The 14,989-nt window shown below is 43.2% G+C and overlaps 1 protein-coding gene across 11 annotated transcripts in view; it reads left to right on the top strand.

The window, feature by feature from the left end:
- TRIM9 (tripartite motif containing 9) overlaps window positions 1–14,989 on the top strand; it is a 141,992-nt gene that overhangs the window by 77,880 nt on the left and 49,123 nt on the right. For 8 of the 11 annotated variants that reach the window (XM_073609990.1, XM_073609992.1, XM_073609996.1 and 5 more), the window contains exons 3-5: window positions 1,568–1,697; window positions 6,683–6,793; window positions 7,825–7,978. In XM_073609990.1, the coding sequence (XP_073466091.1) occupies window positions 1,568–1,697; window positions 6,683–6,793; window positions 7,825–7,978 (395 nt within the window). The remainder of the gene's footprint in view (window positions 1–1,567; window positions 1,698–6,682; window positions 6,794–7,824; window positions 7,979–14,989) is intronic. The other 3 variants (XM_073609991.1, XM_073609998.1, XM_073610000.1) reach the window with 1 other exon arrangement.

The following is a 14,989-nucleotide window of genomic DNA, read 5'->3' as shown; positions in this document are numbered from 1 at the left end:
AGTATTATATCCTTAACTTGCACAGATTGAGGATTAAGGTCAGCAGAGGCTGCCCATGGTCTTCAATTCGCCCCCCCCCCCCCCCCCATGTAACATGGGGCTCTGCTGTAAGGGGGGCTCTGATAGGGACCCTAATGTAAGGGGGGCTCTGATGGGTAAGGGGGGCTCTGATAGGGACTCTAATGTAAGGGGGACTCTGATGTAAGGGGGGCTCTGATGTAAAGGGGGGCTCTAAATTCCGACTGATAAGGGGGATACTGATGAAGACCCTGATGTAGAGGGGGCTCTGATGGGGACCCTAATGTAAGGGTGGATCAAAAAGGGGCTCTGATATAATGAGGGCTCTGATGGTGACTCCTATGTAAGGGAAGCTCTGATTGGGATGTGGTGTAAGGCAGACTTTGATAGAGACTTTGATGTAGAAAGGGCTCTGATGGGGACCTTGATGTAGAGGGGACTCTAATGTAAGGGGGACACTGATGGGGACCCTGATGTAAGGGGGGACTCTGATGGGGACCGTTATGTAAAGGTGGCTCTGATGGGGACCCTGATGTAGAGGGGGCTCTGATGGGGACACTGATGGGGACCCTGTTGTAGTGGGGGCTCTGAAGGGGACCCTGATGTAGTGGGGGCTCTGATGGGGACTCCAATGTAAGGGGGGATCTAATGGGGAATTTGATATAAGGAAGGCTCTGATGGGGACTCTGAAGTTCTGATTGGGATGCGGTGTAAGGTGAACTTTGATGGAGACTCTGATGTAGAAAGGGCTCTGATGGGGACCTTGATGTAAATGTGGTTCTGAGAGGGACCCTGATGTACAGGGGTGACTCTGATGGGGACCTTGATATAAAAGGGGCTCTGATGGGGACCTTAATGTAAAGGGGGCTCTGATGGGGACCTTGATGTAAAAGGTGCTCTGATGGAGACCTTAATGTAAAGGGGGCTCTGATGTAAGAAAGACTCTGATAGGGACCTTGATGTAAGCAGGACTCTGGGGGTCAAATGTACAAATATACTAAAAAGTTAGGAGACTCCGGATCCAGGGGATTACACTCAGGCTGGAAAATCATAGGCAGACTTGGGGCCAATCAGGAGCCCTGTCTTCACATGTGCTGACAAGAAACATGCTGACAGGAGGAAAGAGCAGAAGGATGACTTCCTCAGTTTGTTGTTGTTCCTTCACTGTCCAATCACAGACTGAGGGCAGGGAAGTGATCTAGCTATGTTGCTTAACTGCAGCAGACAAATGTCAGGTCACTGGGGTTGTTGTTAAGGACATGTCAGGACAGTTTGGACAGAGTTATTAATTATTAATGGGAAAAACAATCAATGCTGTATATACAGCAGGGACATTTTACTTTTTTTTTTTTTTAGTGTGGACACCCATAACAGTCACATTAGTAAAAATTGGAGGGCCTTCTCCCAAAACAAGCGGCATGGGCATTGGTCTTCATCATACGTTAATATAAAGCCCATGTCATGGAGAGGCCACCTTGTCCTTTTTCTGTACTGCGGTGGAACGTGCCTATTTGTGGTGCCATATTTTCCATATTTTTTTCTTACATGTGACGCAGGAAAACAGTGTGGAGTTCGAGGCCTGTCTGGTGGCCCAGTGTGACGCCCTGATCGATGCCCTAAACAGGAGAAAGGTCCAGCTTCTCGCCCGGGTAAACAAGGAGCATGAACACAAACTGAAGGTGGGTGATATACTGCAAATCTACTTCTTATACACAAAGGTTAACATAGATGTAAACCCAAAGACTTCTAGTCGGTTGACCCCAAATGCCAAACATGTCACGCTTTAAAATTGCGCACGCCAATGCAGCGGCGACAGACTATGTGAGTTTTACTATCCATAGGCGACGCTTTAAAAACTTTTATAGGTTACTACTTTAGAGTTGCAGAGAAGGTCTGTTGCTATAATTACTGCCAATGATCTGACATTTGCAGTGATACCTCACATGTGTGGGACAATCACTGTTTGCGTGCGTGCGGGACCAACGCATGCGTTTGCCTTTGCGCAGGGAGACAGGGGCACTTTAAAAAAAAATATATATATATATATATTTTTTTTTTTTTTTACACTGTCCCTTATAATTTTAATTTTTTGTTTGGATCACTTTTATTGCTGTCACAAGGAATGTAAACATCCCTTGTGGCAGCAAAAGGCATGTGACAGGTACTCTTTATGGAGAGTACTCCTCTGCCCTTAAAAGCATTTGATCACACTAGGATTGGTGTGATCAAATGCTTTTTTTTTTTTTTTTTTTTTAAATGGCGCTGTTTACATCCGGGTAGACCAGAAGTAATGTAAGGTCATTACTTCCAGGTTACTATATCATAGAGCCAAACAAAGCCGATCCGGTGTTTTTTTCGGCTCTGCGATCGGCCGGCGGAAGTGTCAGTTGGTCGATCGGTACTCCCGGTGGGACGAGAGATCCCAGTAAAGCCCCGGAAGGAGGGGCGTCCCCTCCTCCCACTGCTTGTAAAAGCAATTCAGCTGCTAGTTAGCTGCTAGAATTGATTTTACAAGAGAGCCGACTGCCAGCTCTATAAAACGGTACCAGGATGATGCCTACAGTTGCAGCTTCCCAGTAGTAAGTAAGATTATCAGTGCCGATGTCCCTTTAAAGCAAGCTGGTTATCGTCTTCCTTCTCCTCTCCTCACGCTTGCTGTCAGCGCGAGGAAAGAAAAGCCGATAACTGTCTTGTGTTTACATTATGTGATCAGCTGTCATTGGCTGACAGCTGATCACGTGGTAAAGGACCGCTGTAATTGGGCCGCTGTGATCAGCTGAGCCTGAAGGATGAGGACATGAATGAGTGAGTTTGGGGTGGAAGAACTTGATTGGCCTGCACAGAGTCCTGACCTCAACTCGATAGGATGAATTAGAGCGGAGACTGAGAACCAGGCCTTCTCATCCAACATCAGCTCCTGACCTCACAAATGCGCTTCTGGAAGAATGGTCAATCATTCCCATAGACACATTCTTAAATCTTGTGGACAGCATTCCCAGAAGAGTTGAAGCTGTTATAGCTGCAAAGGGTGGGCCCTGCGGACTAAGAGTGGGATGCCAATTAAGTTCATGTCTGTGTAAAGGCAGGCGTCCCAATACTTTTGGTAATTTAATGTATGTGGCTTCAGGTGAATGCCATTATTAGTAAAGCAATCCCTCTGTACAGAACGATTCTGTTGCAGTAAACAAACACCGTCTGTTGTGTGGCAGCAGAATCCGCTCTCGCCAGGCTTCCCGCTCTCCTGAGACTCCCAGCATCCAGCTTTCCCCTTTCTTCTGCATCTTTTATGTTTTTTTTCCGCGTTACCGCTCCCCAGCGAGCGATACATATTTCATTCCAGGCAACAGCGAGCATTACGCCGCTCACCTCGTGTAACTCGCAGCCCGCAATATTATATAATTAATCTCCTTCTATCGGATTTTAAGTCTGAATCCGAAAAGATTTCATTGGAGGTGGAAAATTGCCGTGGGCAAACTGGGAGGCTCGGGGGATCAAATGGTAAATCGAATCCAAGAAAAAAAAAAAAAAAAAGCAGCTTTTCTGTTACAGCTTAATCTACCAGCAAGATACCGAGGTACCATTTCACCCACAAGAGGAAAACACTGCTATTGATTAGTAAATAAAAAATGTAATGTATTTACACTGTTTTCTCTCTAGGCCAAATGTTATTCTTTATACAGCATGTATTAGGAAAATTACACATTATGACCATTAGATGGAGCTGATGATAACGATAACCCAAATCAGTGTATATTATTTAGTCTGTGTGAAAGTTATAGACTCCACAGACTATGGGATATATCTGAAAATCGATCAATCCTGATGTACTGAAGGACTATCTCATTTCTTGAGGCCTGAAAATGCCAGGACAGTACAGATATTTCCCTAATGACCCCTTTTTGGAAAGTAGACAGTCCAAGGTATTTAGTAAGAGGCATGGCAAGTTTTTTAAAAAAAAATTTTTGTCACAATTCCTTGGAAAATTAAGAAATTAAAAAAAATGTTTTTTGCACATTTTTTTTAACATGCTGTCACCAGTGCAGTATTATCATATAACTGGTGTGGTGATGATCAGGGACAGGGACTGGTGACAATGTGTTACAAAAAATAATTATTATTTATTTCCATTTTTTTTCTTTTTTATTATTACTTTTCTTTCTTTTTTTCACATTTTGTTAACACACTGTGACCAGAGCAATACAGTGTTACCATAGTAACATTGTACTACTACTCTGGGGAAGTGATCAGGATTTTTTTGATTTTTTTTTTTACACATTATGATTGCTGATACCAGCGAATTTTACTGTTATAAGCAACCATTTTTTACTGAATTAAATTGATTCATTCAGTGTTTGCTATTGTGGTTAGCTGTGATTGGCCACAGCTAATCACATGGTACAGATGGGCTGTGATTGGCCCTGTCTGTACCATGTGATCACTGTGACCATTCACAATAGAGATCAACACAATAGTATGCAATGAATGGCACGAATTAAAGCCATTCATTGTGTACAATTGTCATGCGATCAGCTGTGATTGGTCACAGTGACCACATGGTACTGGCAGCGGACAGTACATTGATTAGTCATCTGATGTGTCCACCGGAGAGAGGGTGGGAGATTGCGCCGCAGCGCAGCCCATGGAAGGGGAAGGGTGGGCAACAGGCGCGTTCAGGGTGGGAGTCATATGAAGTCCACCTGGAACGACGAATGTCCCACCCGACCATCTGGTCAGCCAACTGGTTAATATTTTGCTGGTGAAGAATAATACATTACAATCATCACTTGACTCAGAAGCTGGAAGGGAGAGGCAATAACTTTTATAGTGTAGGCATGCCCTATGTACCTTTTACAGACTGTACAAACCGCTGCCTGTATGTTAAAGGCATTATAAACCTTCCTACCTGCGCCTTGTATTTTTGACCTGCATAAGATGTGTACTGATCATGTAGTTTCATTGTGTCATTTGTTGGCCTGTATGCACAGTATAGTAGAGTAAATCTTGATATTCCTTTGTCAGGAGTTTTAGTTTGTGTCTAAACATGAAGTTTTTTTTGGAGTTGTATTCGGATGGGGGTATTTGGGGGTAATGATTATGTGTGTTTTGGAGTTTTTGTTGTATAATGAAAGGATCAATAAAGTATTTGATGGGAAAAAAAAACATGAAGTGTGCTGAATGGCACTGCACAGGTTAATGCATGACCGCTGTCTGTAGTGTGAGAGATGACACTTCCTGCCAAGAAACTACATATCCCACAATCCCCAGGTCTCCCAGTCTATAGCATTTTGCAGGGGAGAGCTAAACAGTAATTAGATCTGACATAGCCACAAGCAGGCAGAGATCAACATGCAGTTTCATACGATTAGCACTCCCACATTTGTGATGCCGCACAGAGGAAATGGTGATGCATGGATTTGGACCCGAAACAAGAAGTTGCCTGTTCCTTTAGTGAACAGGGCCAAGCTAGGTGAATGAATACATGGACATAGGGGAATCGATCAGACATGACAGCACAAACTGCTACCATAACATGTGAGCCCATTAAGGTAATGCAAATAAACACCTCAGGGAATATAACTACACTTAGGCCTCATTTAGACGTGCGGTTGGGGAATGGTGAAAATGTGCTTTTGTGAACCCCCCCCCCCCAACCTCTTAAAGTGTCACTAAACCCACAACAGTAAAATCAGTCTGTATATGCAGTGAAGCATTCTTGTTATACTCACTGTGGAACCTAAGGGGTTAATAGTCTGCATTGTGCAAAAAGGCTGTTTGATCCTGTCTTCTCTGATCCTCCCCTACTTCCACTGTCCCCAAACCATTTCCTGATAGAACAGAGCCTTGGAGGCACTCTGCACATGCTCAATTTGGTGTGTATTGCTAAAGAGATTTTTTTTCTTGGGAGCGTGCATGTGATCAGCACAGGGCCAATCAGCACTGTCCAGAGAGAGGGTCAGGGGTCCTGGATCCTGATAGGACAATCAGGGGAAAATTAAAACTCCTCCTACAGGCTTTAACTAGGCACTGCTAGAAGTCACAAGACTGCTATATACTGCTGATGAGAAAAGGTAATTAGCAGTTTATATTTACTAAAATAATTGCATTTCCATGTTCTGTGTACTGTGGGGGACCAGAAATTGTGGATGCAGGGTCCTGGGTTTAGTAACACTTTATGGGGTGTTTACATGCTTCTATCGGGATGCTTCAAGGCAAAAACTACCCAAAATGTAGCAATCAACGTGACACATTCAGGCGAACAGGGAAGTGCCACATACACGTGGTTGCAGCACGTTTCTTGGCATAAATGGGGTTAGAACAGGCGGCAAGGAAGCATCACATCGCCTCCTCACCACCTGTTAGTTGTCTCTGTAAAGTGGTCCAACCGAAGATCACGTTTCAGAGGAGAGGTAGATTAGGACACATGTCTTATTCTTCCCTAATACCTACAGTAGTTACAACAACGAAAACCTTGAAAGTGTGAAATGCCTTTAAAGTGGCGGCTCAGTAAATCACGTTATATACAGGTTTAGTGGTTGGGTCAGTGGTCATTCAGTTCGTTGATTCTGCCACCTGCTACTGGTCCATCATTGACATACTGCAAAATAGGGGTTAAAGATGTTGATTTGCGGTTTGCTTTCATCTAATTTTTCTCCGTCTATTTTAGGTTGTTCGGGATCAGATTTCTCACTGTACAGTGAAACTGCGACAGACAACTGGACTGATGGAGTATTGCCTGGAGGTCATTAAGGAGAACGACCCCAGCGGTTTTCTTCAGGTGAGCCGGCATTTTGATCATACCTTATCGAATTTTACCACTAGCACTATGTGCTAAATAAAAAGCAGAAAAATAATAACCTGGAGCCGTTCAGTTTGAGAAGATAGTTTCTCCACTCATGTATGTACAAAATAATTAATGAGTGCCATTAGATTGTAGCAGGTAGTACATCTATAGGAAGCTGAGAATGAGAAAATGATAATGTTCTGATCATATAGACAGTTTTAGCATATGTAGAAGTCATTTTGCCATGGTGTACCGGTATATATTTTATATTCAAAGTGGAAAGGCAGTTGAATAACCCTACCCCAACAACCCTGCCTATACCATACGTTACCATAGATTAAAGGAGATCTGTGGTCCCAGCATACACCTTCATTCTATTACATCAGCATTATAATGACAAAACAAACTATAGTTATATCTGACAGTCCAATATAAGCTTACTTGGAGCATCTCCATTCATGTTGTGAGTGCTGCCTGTCTAATGGCTGTCTCTTTTGGGGGGGGTGGAGGTGATCCTGTGGGTATAGGATTGTGTATATGGGATTGTATGATTTATTTTTTTTCCATTTTATTGGTTAAACTTGATCAACTTGTTTTTTTTTCAACCTAACTAACTATGTAACTATATTAAAACACTGAGCCCAGGACTGCAGCTTTAAGCCTAGTATACACCATTTGTTTTTTACAGCTCAGATCAGAGCCACTGTACTGACAATCCAATGTTAGTACAGTGATCTCCCCTGCTGTTCTATCGTGTTCTCCCCCCCCCCCATCAGAACACTCCTGCCATTGGCTGAGAGCGCTGAGCGGGAGTCGTTCGACTGCTGGTTTTCCAGTATGCACAGCCGCCTTCTGTCGGACCGGCTGCCATACACGCGGGTCGAATGTCGGCCATTTTTTATTGAACTGGCCGATGTCGCCCACCATTCAGCCCGTGTGTACTAGGCTTTATTCTGTTACCCAATGTCATCACCCCAGGCCCCCTAAATAATAAGAAGTTGAAGGACTTTTCTTTGTCTCATTAGATATCCGATGCCTTGATTCGGAGAGTGCACCTGACAGAAGACCAGTGGGGAAAGGGGACCCTCACACCACGAATGACAACTGATTTTGATCTGAACCTGGACAACGGACCTCTCTTACAGTCTATCCACCAGCTGGACTTTGTGCAGATGAAAGGTGATTCTATAAATACAAAATATAATGTGCAACTCAAAGACGTTTCCTATTACCAGTCTTTTACCAATATACAGTATGTTCAGTGGGAGTGCAAGTACTCGGCCTATCACGCTCTGTTGTTTTGTGCAGTGGGGTAACAGGCCATAATTTAAAAGCTCAGATATATTTAAAGTATTCAAAGGTTGCTTTTCTCTGTTTGAATAAATACTCATGTCAATGTGACAGCCGGGTCCTGTACTAAACCCAGGGGCAGGAACAAGGAGTGACTGGTCTCCCGATCCTTCTACAGACTGCCAGGCACTGTAGACTCAATGCTTCATTATTTCCATGGAACTCAGTGTAACGCTACGATACTTGATGTCTACTACAAGACTAGGAGAGGTAGCTCTTTCCTACCTACCTCTGCAGCTATAGATCACTGTTCTGGTGCTCTATTGCTGGCAGTTTTCTATTAGAAGTGATCCATTACTACAGAGCTGCATGTGGGGTGGGGGAGGCATACAGGATCAGGTCTTGACTTGACTGACTATATCCAGAATTCCCATGAAGAATGAAAAAATATATATAGATAGATATATATCTATATATATAGATATATACCGTATATAGCTGTGCTCATAAGTTTACATACCCTGGCAGAATTTATGATTTCTTGGCCATTTTTTAGAACATATGAATGATAACAAAAACTTTTCTTTCACTCATGGTTAGTGTTTGGCTGAAGCCATTTATTATCAATCAACTGTGTTTACTCTTTTTAAATCATAATGAAAACAGAAACTACCCAAATGACCCCGATCAAACGTTTACATACCCTGGTGATTTTGGCCTGATAACATGCACACAAGTTAACAGAAAGGGGTTTGAATGGCTATTAAAGGTAACCATCCTCACCTGTGATCTGTTTGCTTGTAATTAGTGTGTATGTATAAAAGGTCAGTGAGTTTCTGGATCCCTGACAGACCCTTGCATCTTTCATCCAGTGCTGCACTGACGTTTCTGGATTCTAAGTCATGGGAAAGCAAAAGAATTGTCAGAGGATCTGCGGGAAAAGGTAGTTGAACTGTATAAAACAGGAAAGGGATATAAAAAAATATTCAAGGATATGAGAATGCCAATCAGCATTGAAAACTCTATTTAAGAAGTGGAAAATGAGGGGTTCTGTTGAAACCAAACCACGGTCAGGTAGACCAACTAAAATTTCAGCCACAGCTGCCATGAAACTTGTTCGGGATGCCAAGAAAAACCCACAAATAACTTCAGGTGAAATACAGGACTCTCTGAAAACATGTGGTGTGGCTGTTTCAAGATCCACAATAAGGAGGCACTTGAAGAAAGATGGGCTGCATGGTCGAGTCGCTAGAAGAAAGACATTACTACGCAAATGCCACAAAGTATCCCGCTTACAATACATCAAATGGCACAAAGACAAGCCTCAAACCTTCTGGCACAAAGTCATTTGGAGTGATGAGACCAAAACTGAGCTTTTTGGCCACAACCATAAACACTACATTTGGAGAGGAGTCAACAAGGCCTATGATGAAAGGTACACCATTCCCACTGTGAAACACGGAGGTGGATCGCTGATGTTTTGGGGATGTGTTAGCTACAAAGGCACAGGAAATTTGGTCAAAATTGATGGCAAGATGAATGCAGAATGTTATCAAAAAATACTGGAGGAACATTTGCACTCATCAGCCAGAAAGCTGCGCATGGGACGTACTTGGACATTCCAACATGACAATGATTCAAAACATAAGGTCAAGTCGACTTGTCATTGGCTACAGCAGAATAAAGTGAAGGTTCTGGAGTGGCCATCTCAGTCTCCTGACCTCAATATCATTGAGCCACTCTGGGGAGACCTTAAAACGTGCAGTTCATGGAAGACAGCCCAAGAATTTACAGGAACTGGAGGCTTTTTTGCCAAAAGGAATGGGCAGCTTTACCATCTGAGAAGATAAAGAGCCTCATCCACAAATACCACAAAAGACTTCAAGCTGTCATTGATGTTAAAGGGGGAAATACACGGTATTAAGAACTGGGGTATGTAAACTTTTGATCAGGGTCATTTGGGTAGTTTCTGTTGTGATTATGATTTAAAAAGAGTAAACACAGTTGATTGATAATAAATGGCTTCAGCCAAACACTAACCATGAGTGAAAGAAAAGTTGTAGTGTTATCATTCATATTCTCTGAAAAATGGCCAAAAAATCATAAATTCTGCCAGGGTATGTAAACTTATGAGCACTACTGTATATATACTGTATATATACGGTATTTAAAGGGGTTGTAAAGTTATTTATTTTTTTTTTTTTTAAATAACAAACATGTTATACTTACCTTCACTGTGCAGCTCGTTCTGCACAGAGTGGCCCCGAACCTGGTCTTCTGGGGTCCCTCGGCGGCTGTTTCAGCTCCTCCCCGCAAGCATTTACCACCTTCATGCGAGCTCCCTCGCACGGTGGTGAGTGCTTGCGGGCGCGCTCCCGTGATACAGCCGGCGGCTATAGCCGCTCGCTGTATCACTCGGCCCCGCCCCCCGGCGCGGCGCGTCATCGGATGTGATTGACAGCAGCGCGAGCCAATGGCTGCGCTGCTTTCAATCCATCCACTGCAGCCAATCAGCGACCAGGCTGAGCTGCAATGAAGCTGACGAGTACGAGGAGCGAAGATTCGAGGCGTCAGGTAAGTAAAACGGGGGGCCTGGGGGCGGCGGTACTGTCAAAAGTTTTTTCACCTTAATGCATAGAATGCATTAAGGTGAAAAAATTTTTACCTTTACAACCCCTTTAAAATAAAAATAATCCCTTTCCAGACTAAATCCTGGGCCCCAACAGTTACGCCAGATGATCTGGATGGTTTGTGCCAAATTCTCCTCGAACACAACAGCATTTGGAATGTTAGAGAATGCAAACTTGTACAGATGTTGCTGACATGCTAATTTGTGCCCACACCAACATGATTTAATATTACCTTAATGTTACACTAACAATTAACACAAGTAAAACAATTTTTCCTGCCTGCATCGCTGTGCTGTGGTTGGTAATAGAGCTCTCCAAAAACTGAAACACTAGGCTACATAGAGGACAATTGTATGTGATATCCTGATTATCAGCAGGTTGTATCAATTTTATATTGAGGTTGAAAATCTGAGGCTGTGCAAATGATGTAAAAATTACAGGAAAATGCTATTTTTTTTCATCCCTTATAAAAAATCCAGGAGATAACAATATATGTATCCAAATCTGCTACCAAATGAAAGTCATATGTTTCCAAAAAAAAAAAAAAGAAGAAAAAGGGTTGGCTTAGATTGTAAGCTCTCATAAGGAGATCTCTCCTAACCGTCCTGTATTGTAACTGTACTGTCTCTCTTTCTGAATACGCTGTGCAAAATGTTGGTGCTTTATAAATCCTGTTAAATAATAAAAGTAAATAAAGGTGCGGAATTGGGACATCTCCAAAAAAAAAGTCTCAGGACTTTGCCCTAAATGGGCAAAACTAAGGAAAGTGGAAAAATAGCTGGACCTGTAAAGTTATCTTATTGGTTGGTATTGCTATCTTATCTTAAAGTGGAACTTCATTCTCTCAATCAACATTTGACTATTTTTTATTCTTATGCTACTAACATTAGTAAATAGATAGGAAAGTACATTGTATTCACTTGTTTTATACTTAGTTTACATTTCTTCAGTTACTTCCTGGTTTTCAGGCATAGGCAAATGCTGCCATACATCCTAGGAGTCTTCAGGAGGGATGGAGGGGCTTTCTCTGCTAAGCACACCCTCCTGTCTGCATGCATGAGGTAAGGGCAGATGAATTCCAGGAAGTAAATGCTACAGGAATCATCTGCCATTACTCAAGATGGCCACAGACAGAAATGCCAGGGAGGGATGTTTTCAAAGTGATTTCTCAGCAAAATGAAACATAGAGACATGTATGGATTGGGGAGTTTTCTTTGAACATATAAAAATGAATTAAACATTAATTAAAAAGGGTTCAGGTTTGTGGTACTCAGGTGCAGCGTAATTCCATTTAAGTGGAAAAAATAGCTGGACCTGTAAGGTTATCTTGTTAGTATTGCCGTCTTATCTTACGATATTGATGTAGGCGATCCTGTTCCTGAGCAGGCAGTTTCTACACCCGCAGAGGATCTCCATGATCTCTCCTTGGCTAGTAGTGCAATGTAACAAAAATTAAACTGAAGTGCCACAGCTCTGGTCAAAGGTCCAGATACAACTTTATTCCAACAAAGTTCAGCGGGATAATCCAAAGAGTAGCCAAGCCAGCTGCTGACAAGACCTCTCTTTTTTACAACTGGTAGGGATGGAGACAATGGTCTATTTTAGCCGTTGCCTCATTTAAAGTCCCATTATTATATTTTGTCTTTAAAGACCTGTGTTTGTAATCACACTGAAAGAAATACCATTAAAGGTCCAGGTCACTTATAGTGCTTTTATATAGTTTCAATGTCATACCCTAATGAAAGGGGTGGTTTTTGGAGCCCCGACATGTGTTGACTACTCTTTCGATTGTTCCCCTGACCTTTATTGGAATTAGGGATGCACCAATAGCATTTTTTTTACAACTACACTGTCAGGAACCATGAATCAGACTGAGACAGAAGTGCAGTAAAAATCACACTGTTTAATAAAATGGTATAAACAGAGCAAACATAGTCAAAACATAGCCAGAGTTCGGTAACCAGGACGGGTAGTCAGAACAAGCCAGAGAAACAGGAGTCCAGAGATCAGCGAAGTTAGGTGCAGCAAACAGGATCAGGAACCAGAAGGGAAGTCAGCCAAGCAAAAGTCTTTCACAGGAAAACACAGCAGAGAGAGTCTGGATATGTTGACCAAGGCGAAGGCATAGAAGATCTGAGCCATGCAGTTTAAATAGCTAGCAGTGCTAGCTGACGAGCAGGAAATGAAGACCAGGTGAGTCACTGTGGAATGAAGAGAGCTGGCAATTAACCGACAGCTGAGCACAGAGCTCTGAGAAGGAAGGGCTGAGCCCTGCCCTACATACAAGTACCAATACTTTTTTTTAGTACTTACAGATACCAATTACTGATACCTACTGTTTTGTTTACAATTCAACTGTCAGCAATGGTACAGAGCATTGAAAAGTTATTTACAAATAAAATTAATTGTATTTATTTGTTTAATCTTGCGCTTTTTTTCAACGAGAAATGTGTAAATATATATTAAAGGTGTAAAAAAATAAACAACCAAGAAAACAAAAAAGTTTTAATTATTAATCGTTTATAGAATAGAAGTGAACAAAAAATCTGCAGGAAAATAATAATTAAATAGAGAAGGAGAATAAGGAGTTAATTAAGGCTGATTAGGGTAAATTAAGGGTTAATAAGAAAAAGCGAGAGATGAATAAAATACATTTTTTTTTTTTTTTTTTGTACATGTCTAAGGCTGGATTTACACCTATGCATTTTTAGTGCTTTTTGCATTTTGCAGATTTGTACTACAGAAAGTGTTTCATAGGAAACAATGTTAAATGGACTGTAGAGAAAATCTGTAAAATGCAAAAAGCACTAAAACTGCATAGGTGCGAATCTAGCCTAAAGTCCCTTTCACACAATAAACCCTCTTGAATCCACCTGTCCGTTTTTCAGGCAGATCTGAACGGGCCTTCCATTGACTCCTATGGGCAGGCAGATGTCAGGGGAGATGTGTCCGCTGACACCCGCCTGCCATCCAATCCGCTAAAAACAGACGTGCAGCGATACGTTCAGCCATCCGTCTGGCGGATCGAATGAGATCTGATGAAAACAGACATGCTGTCGTCCGATCTCCCCATAGAAATCAGCGTTGTTCTGACAGGCCCCTCCCAGCTCAGTGAGCAGAGACAGACCTGTCATCCGCTGGCTCAGCGGAGATCAACGGAGTGATCTTCTGAGCTGGCGGACTCCTCTGAGCGGATCCGCACTGTGTGAAAGGGGCCTAATGGGACTTGGTTTACACTTCAGCTGTCAACAGGGGAACCCCGATGACATTATAATGAGTCATCAGTTGTTAAGGGCGCGGGGGCCACGCTCCCTAACTACCAATAATTGCTGGCTTTTTTTTTTCACCTTTTAGCTAACAGTGGGGGAATCCCACTGACAGCAGAAAGAACCGAGCCTGAAAGTATTTTTTTCAGGTATCGCAGCATTTGCACGCGTACTGATACCCATGCAAATGCTTAGTATTGATACTGATACCAGTAACGGTATTGTTGGAACCCTAAAACCCCATTCACACTGGGGCGGTTTGCAGGCGTTATTGCGCTATAAATAACGCCTTCAAACCGACCCAAAACAGCCGCTGCTGTTTGTTCAGTGTGAAAGCCCGAGGGCTTTCACACTGAAGCGGTGCGCTGGCAGGAGAAGAAAAAATCTCCTGCAAGCCGCATCTTTGGAGTGGTGAAGGAGCGGTGTATTCACCGCTCCTGCCCATTGAAATCAATAGGACAGCGCGGCAATACCGCGGCTATAGCCGCGCTGTACGAGTGGTTTTAACCCTTTTTCGGCCGCCAGCAGGGGGTTAAAACCGCACCGATAGCGGCCGAATACCGCGGTAAAACAGCGCTAAAGATAGCGCTGTTTTACCGATGACGCCCCCTGCCGCCCCAGTGTGAAAGCAGCCTAAGAGCCCTTTCACACTGGGGCGGTTTGCAGGCGCTATTGCGCTAATAATAGCGCCTGCAAACCGACCCGAAAGTGCCACTGCTTTCATTCCAGTGTAAAAGTCCCGAGGGCTTTCACACTGGAGCGATGCGCTGGCAGGACGGTAAAAAAAGTCCTGCCAGCAGCATCTTCGGAGCGGTAAAGGAGCGGAGTGTATACCGCTCCTTTACCGCTCCTGCCCATTGAAATCAATGGGACGGCGCGGCTATACCGCCGGCAAAGCGCCCTGCAGAGGCGCTTTGCGGTGGTATTTAACCCTTTCTCGGCCACTAGCGGCCGCATACCGACGGTAAAATGCCGCTAATAATACCGGCGTTTTACCGCCGAAG

Source organism: Aquarana catesbeiana, linkage group LG13 (assembly GCF_042186555.1).
Source record: "Aquarana catesbeiana isolate 2022-GZ linkage group LG13, ASM4218655v1, whole genome shotgun sequence".
Taxonomy (NCBI): domain Eukaryota; kingdom Metazoa; phylum Chordata; class Amphibia; order Anura; family Ranidae; genus Aquarana; species Aquarana catesbeiana.
This window is presented reverse-complemented; position numbering and strand designations above follow the sequence as displayed.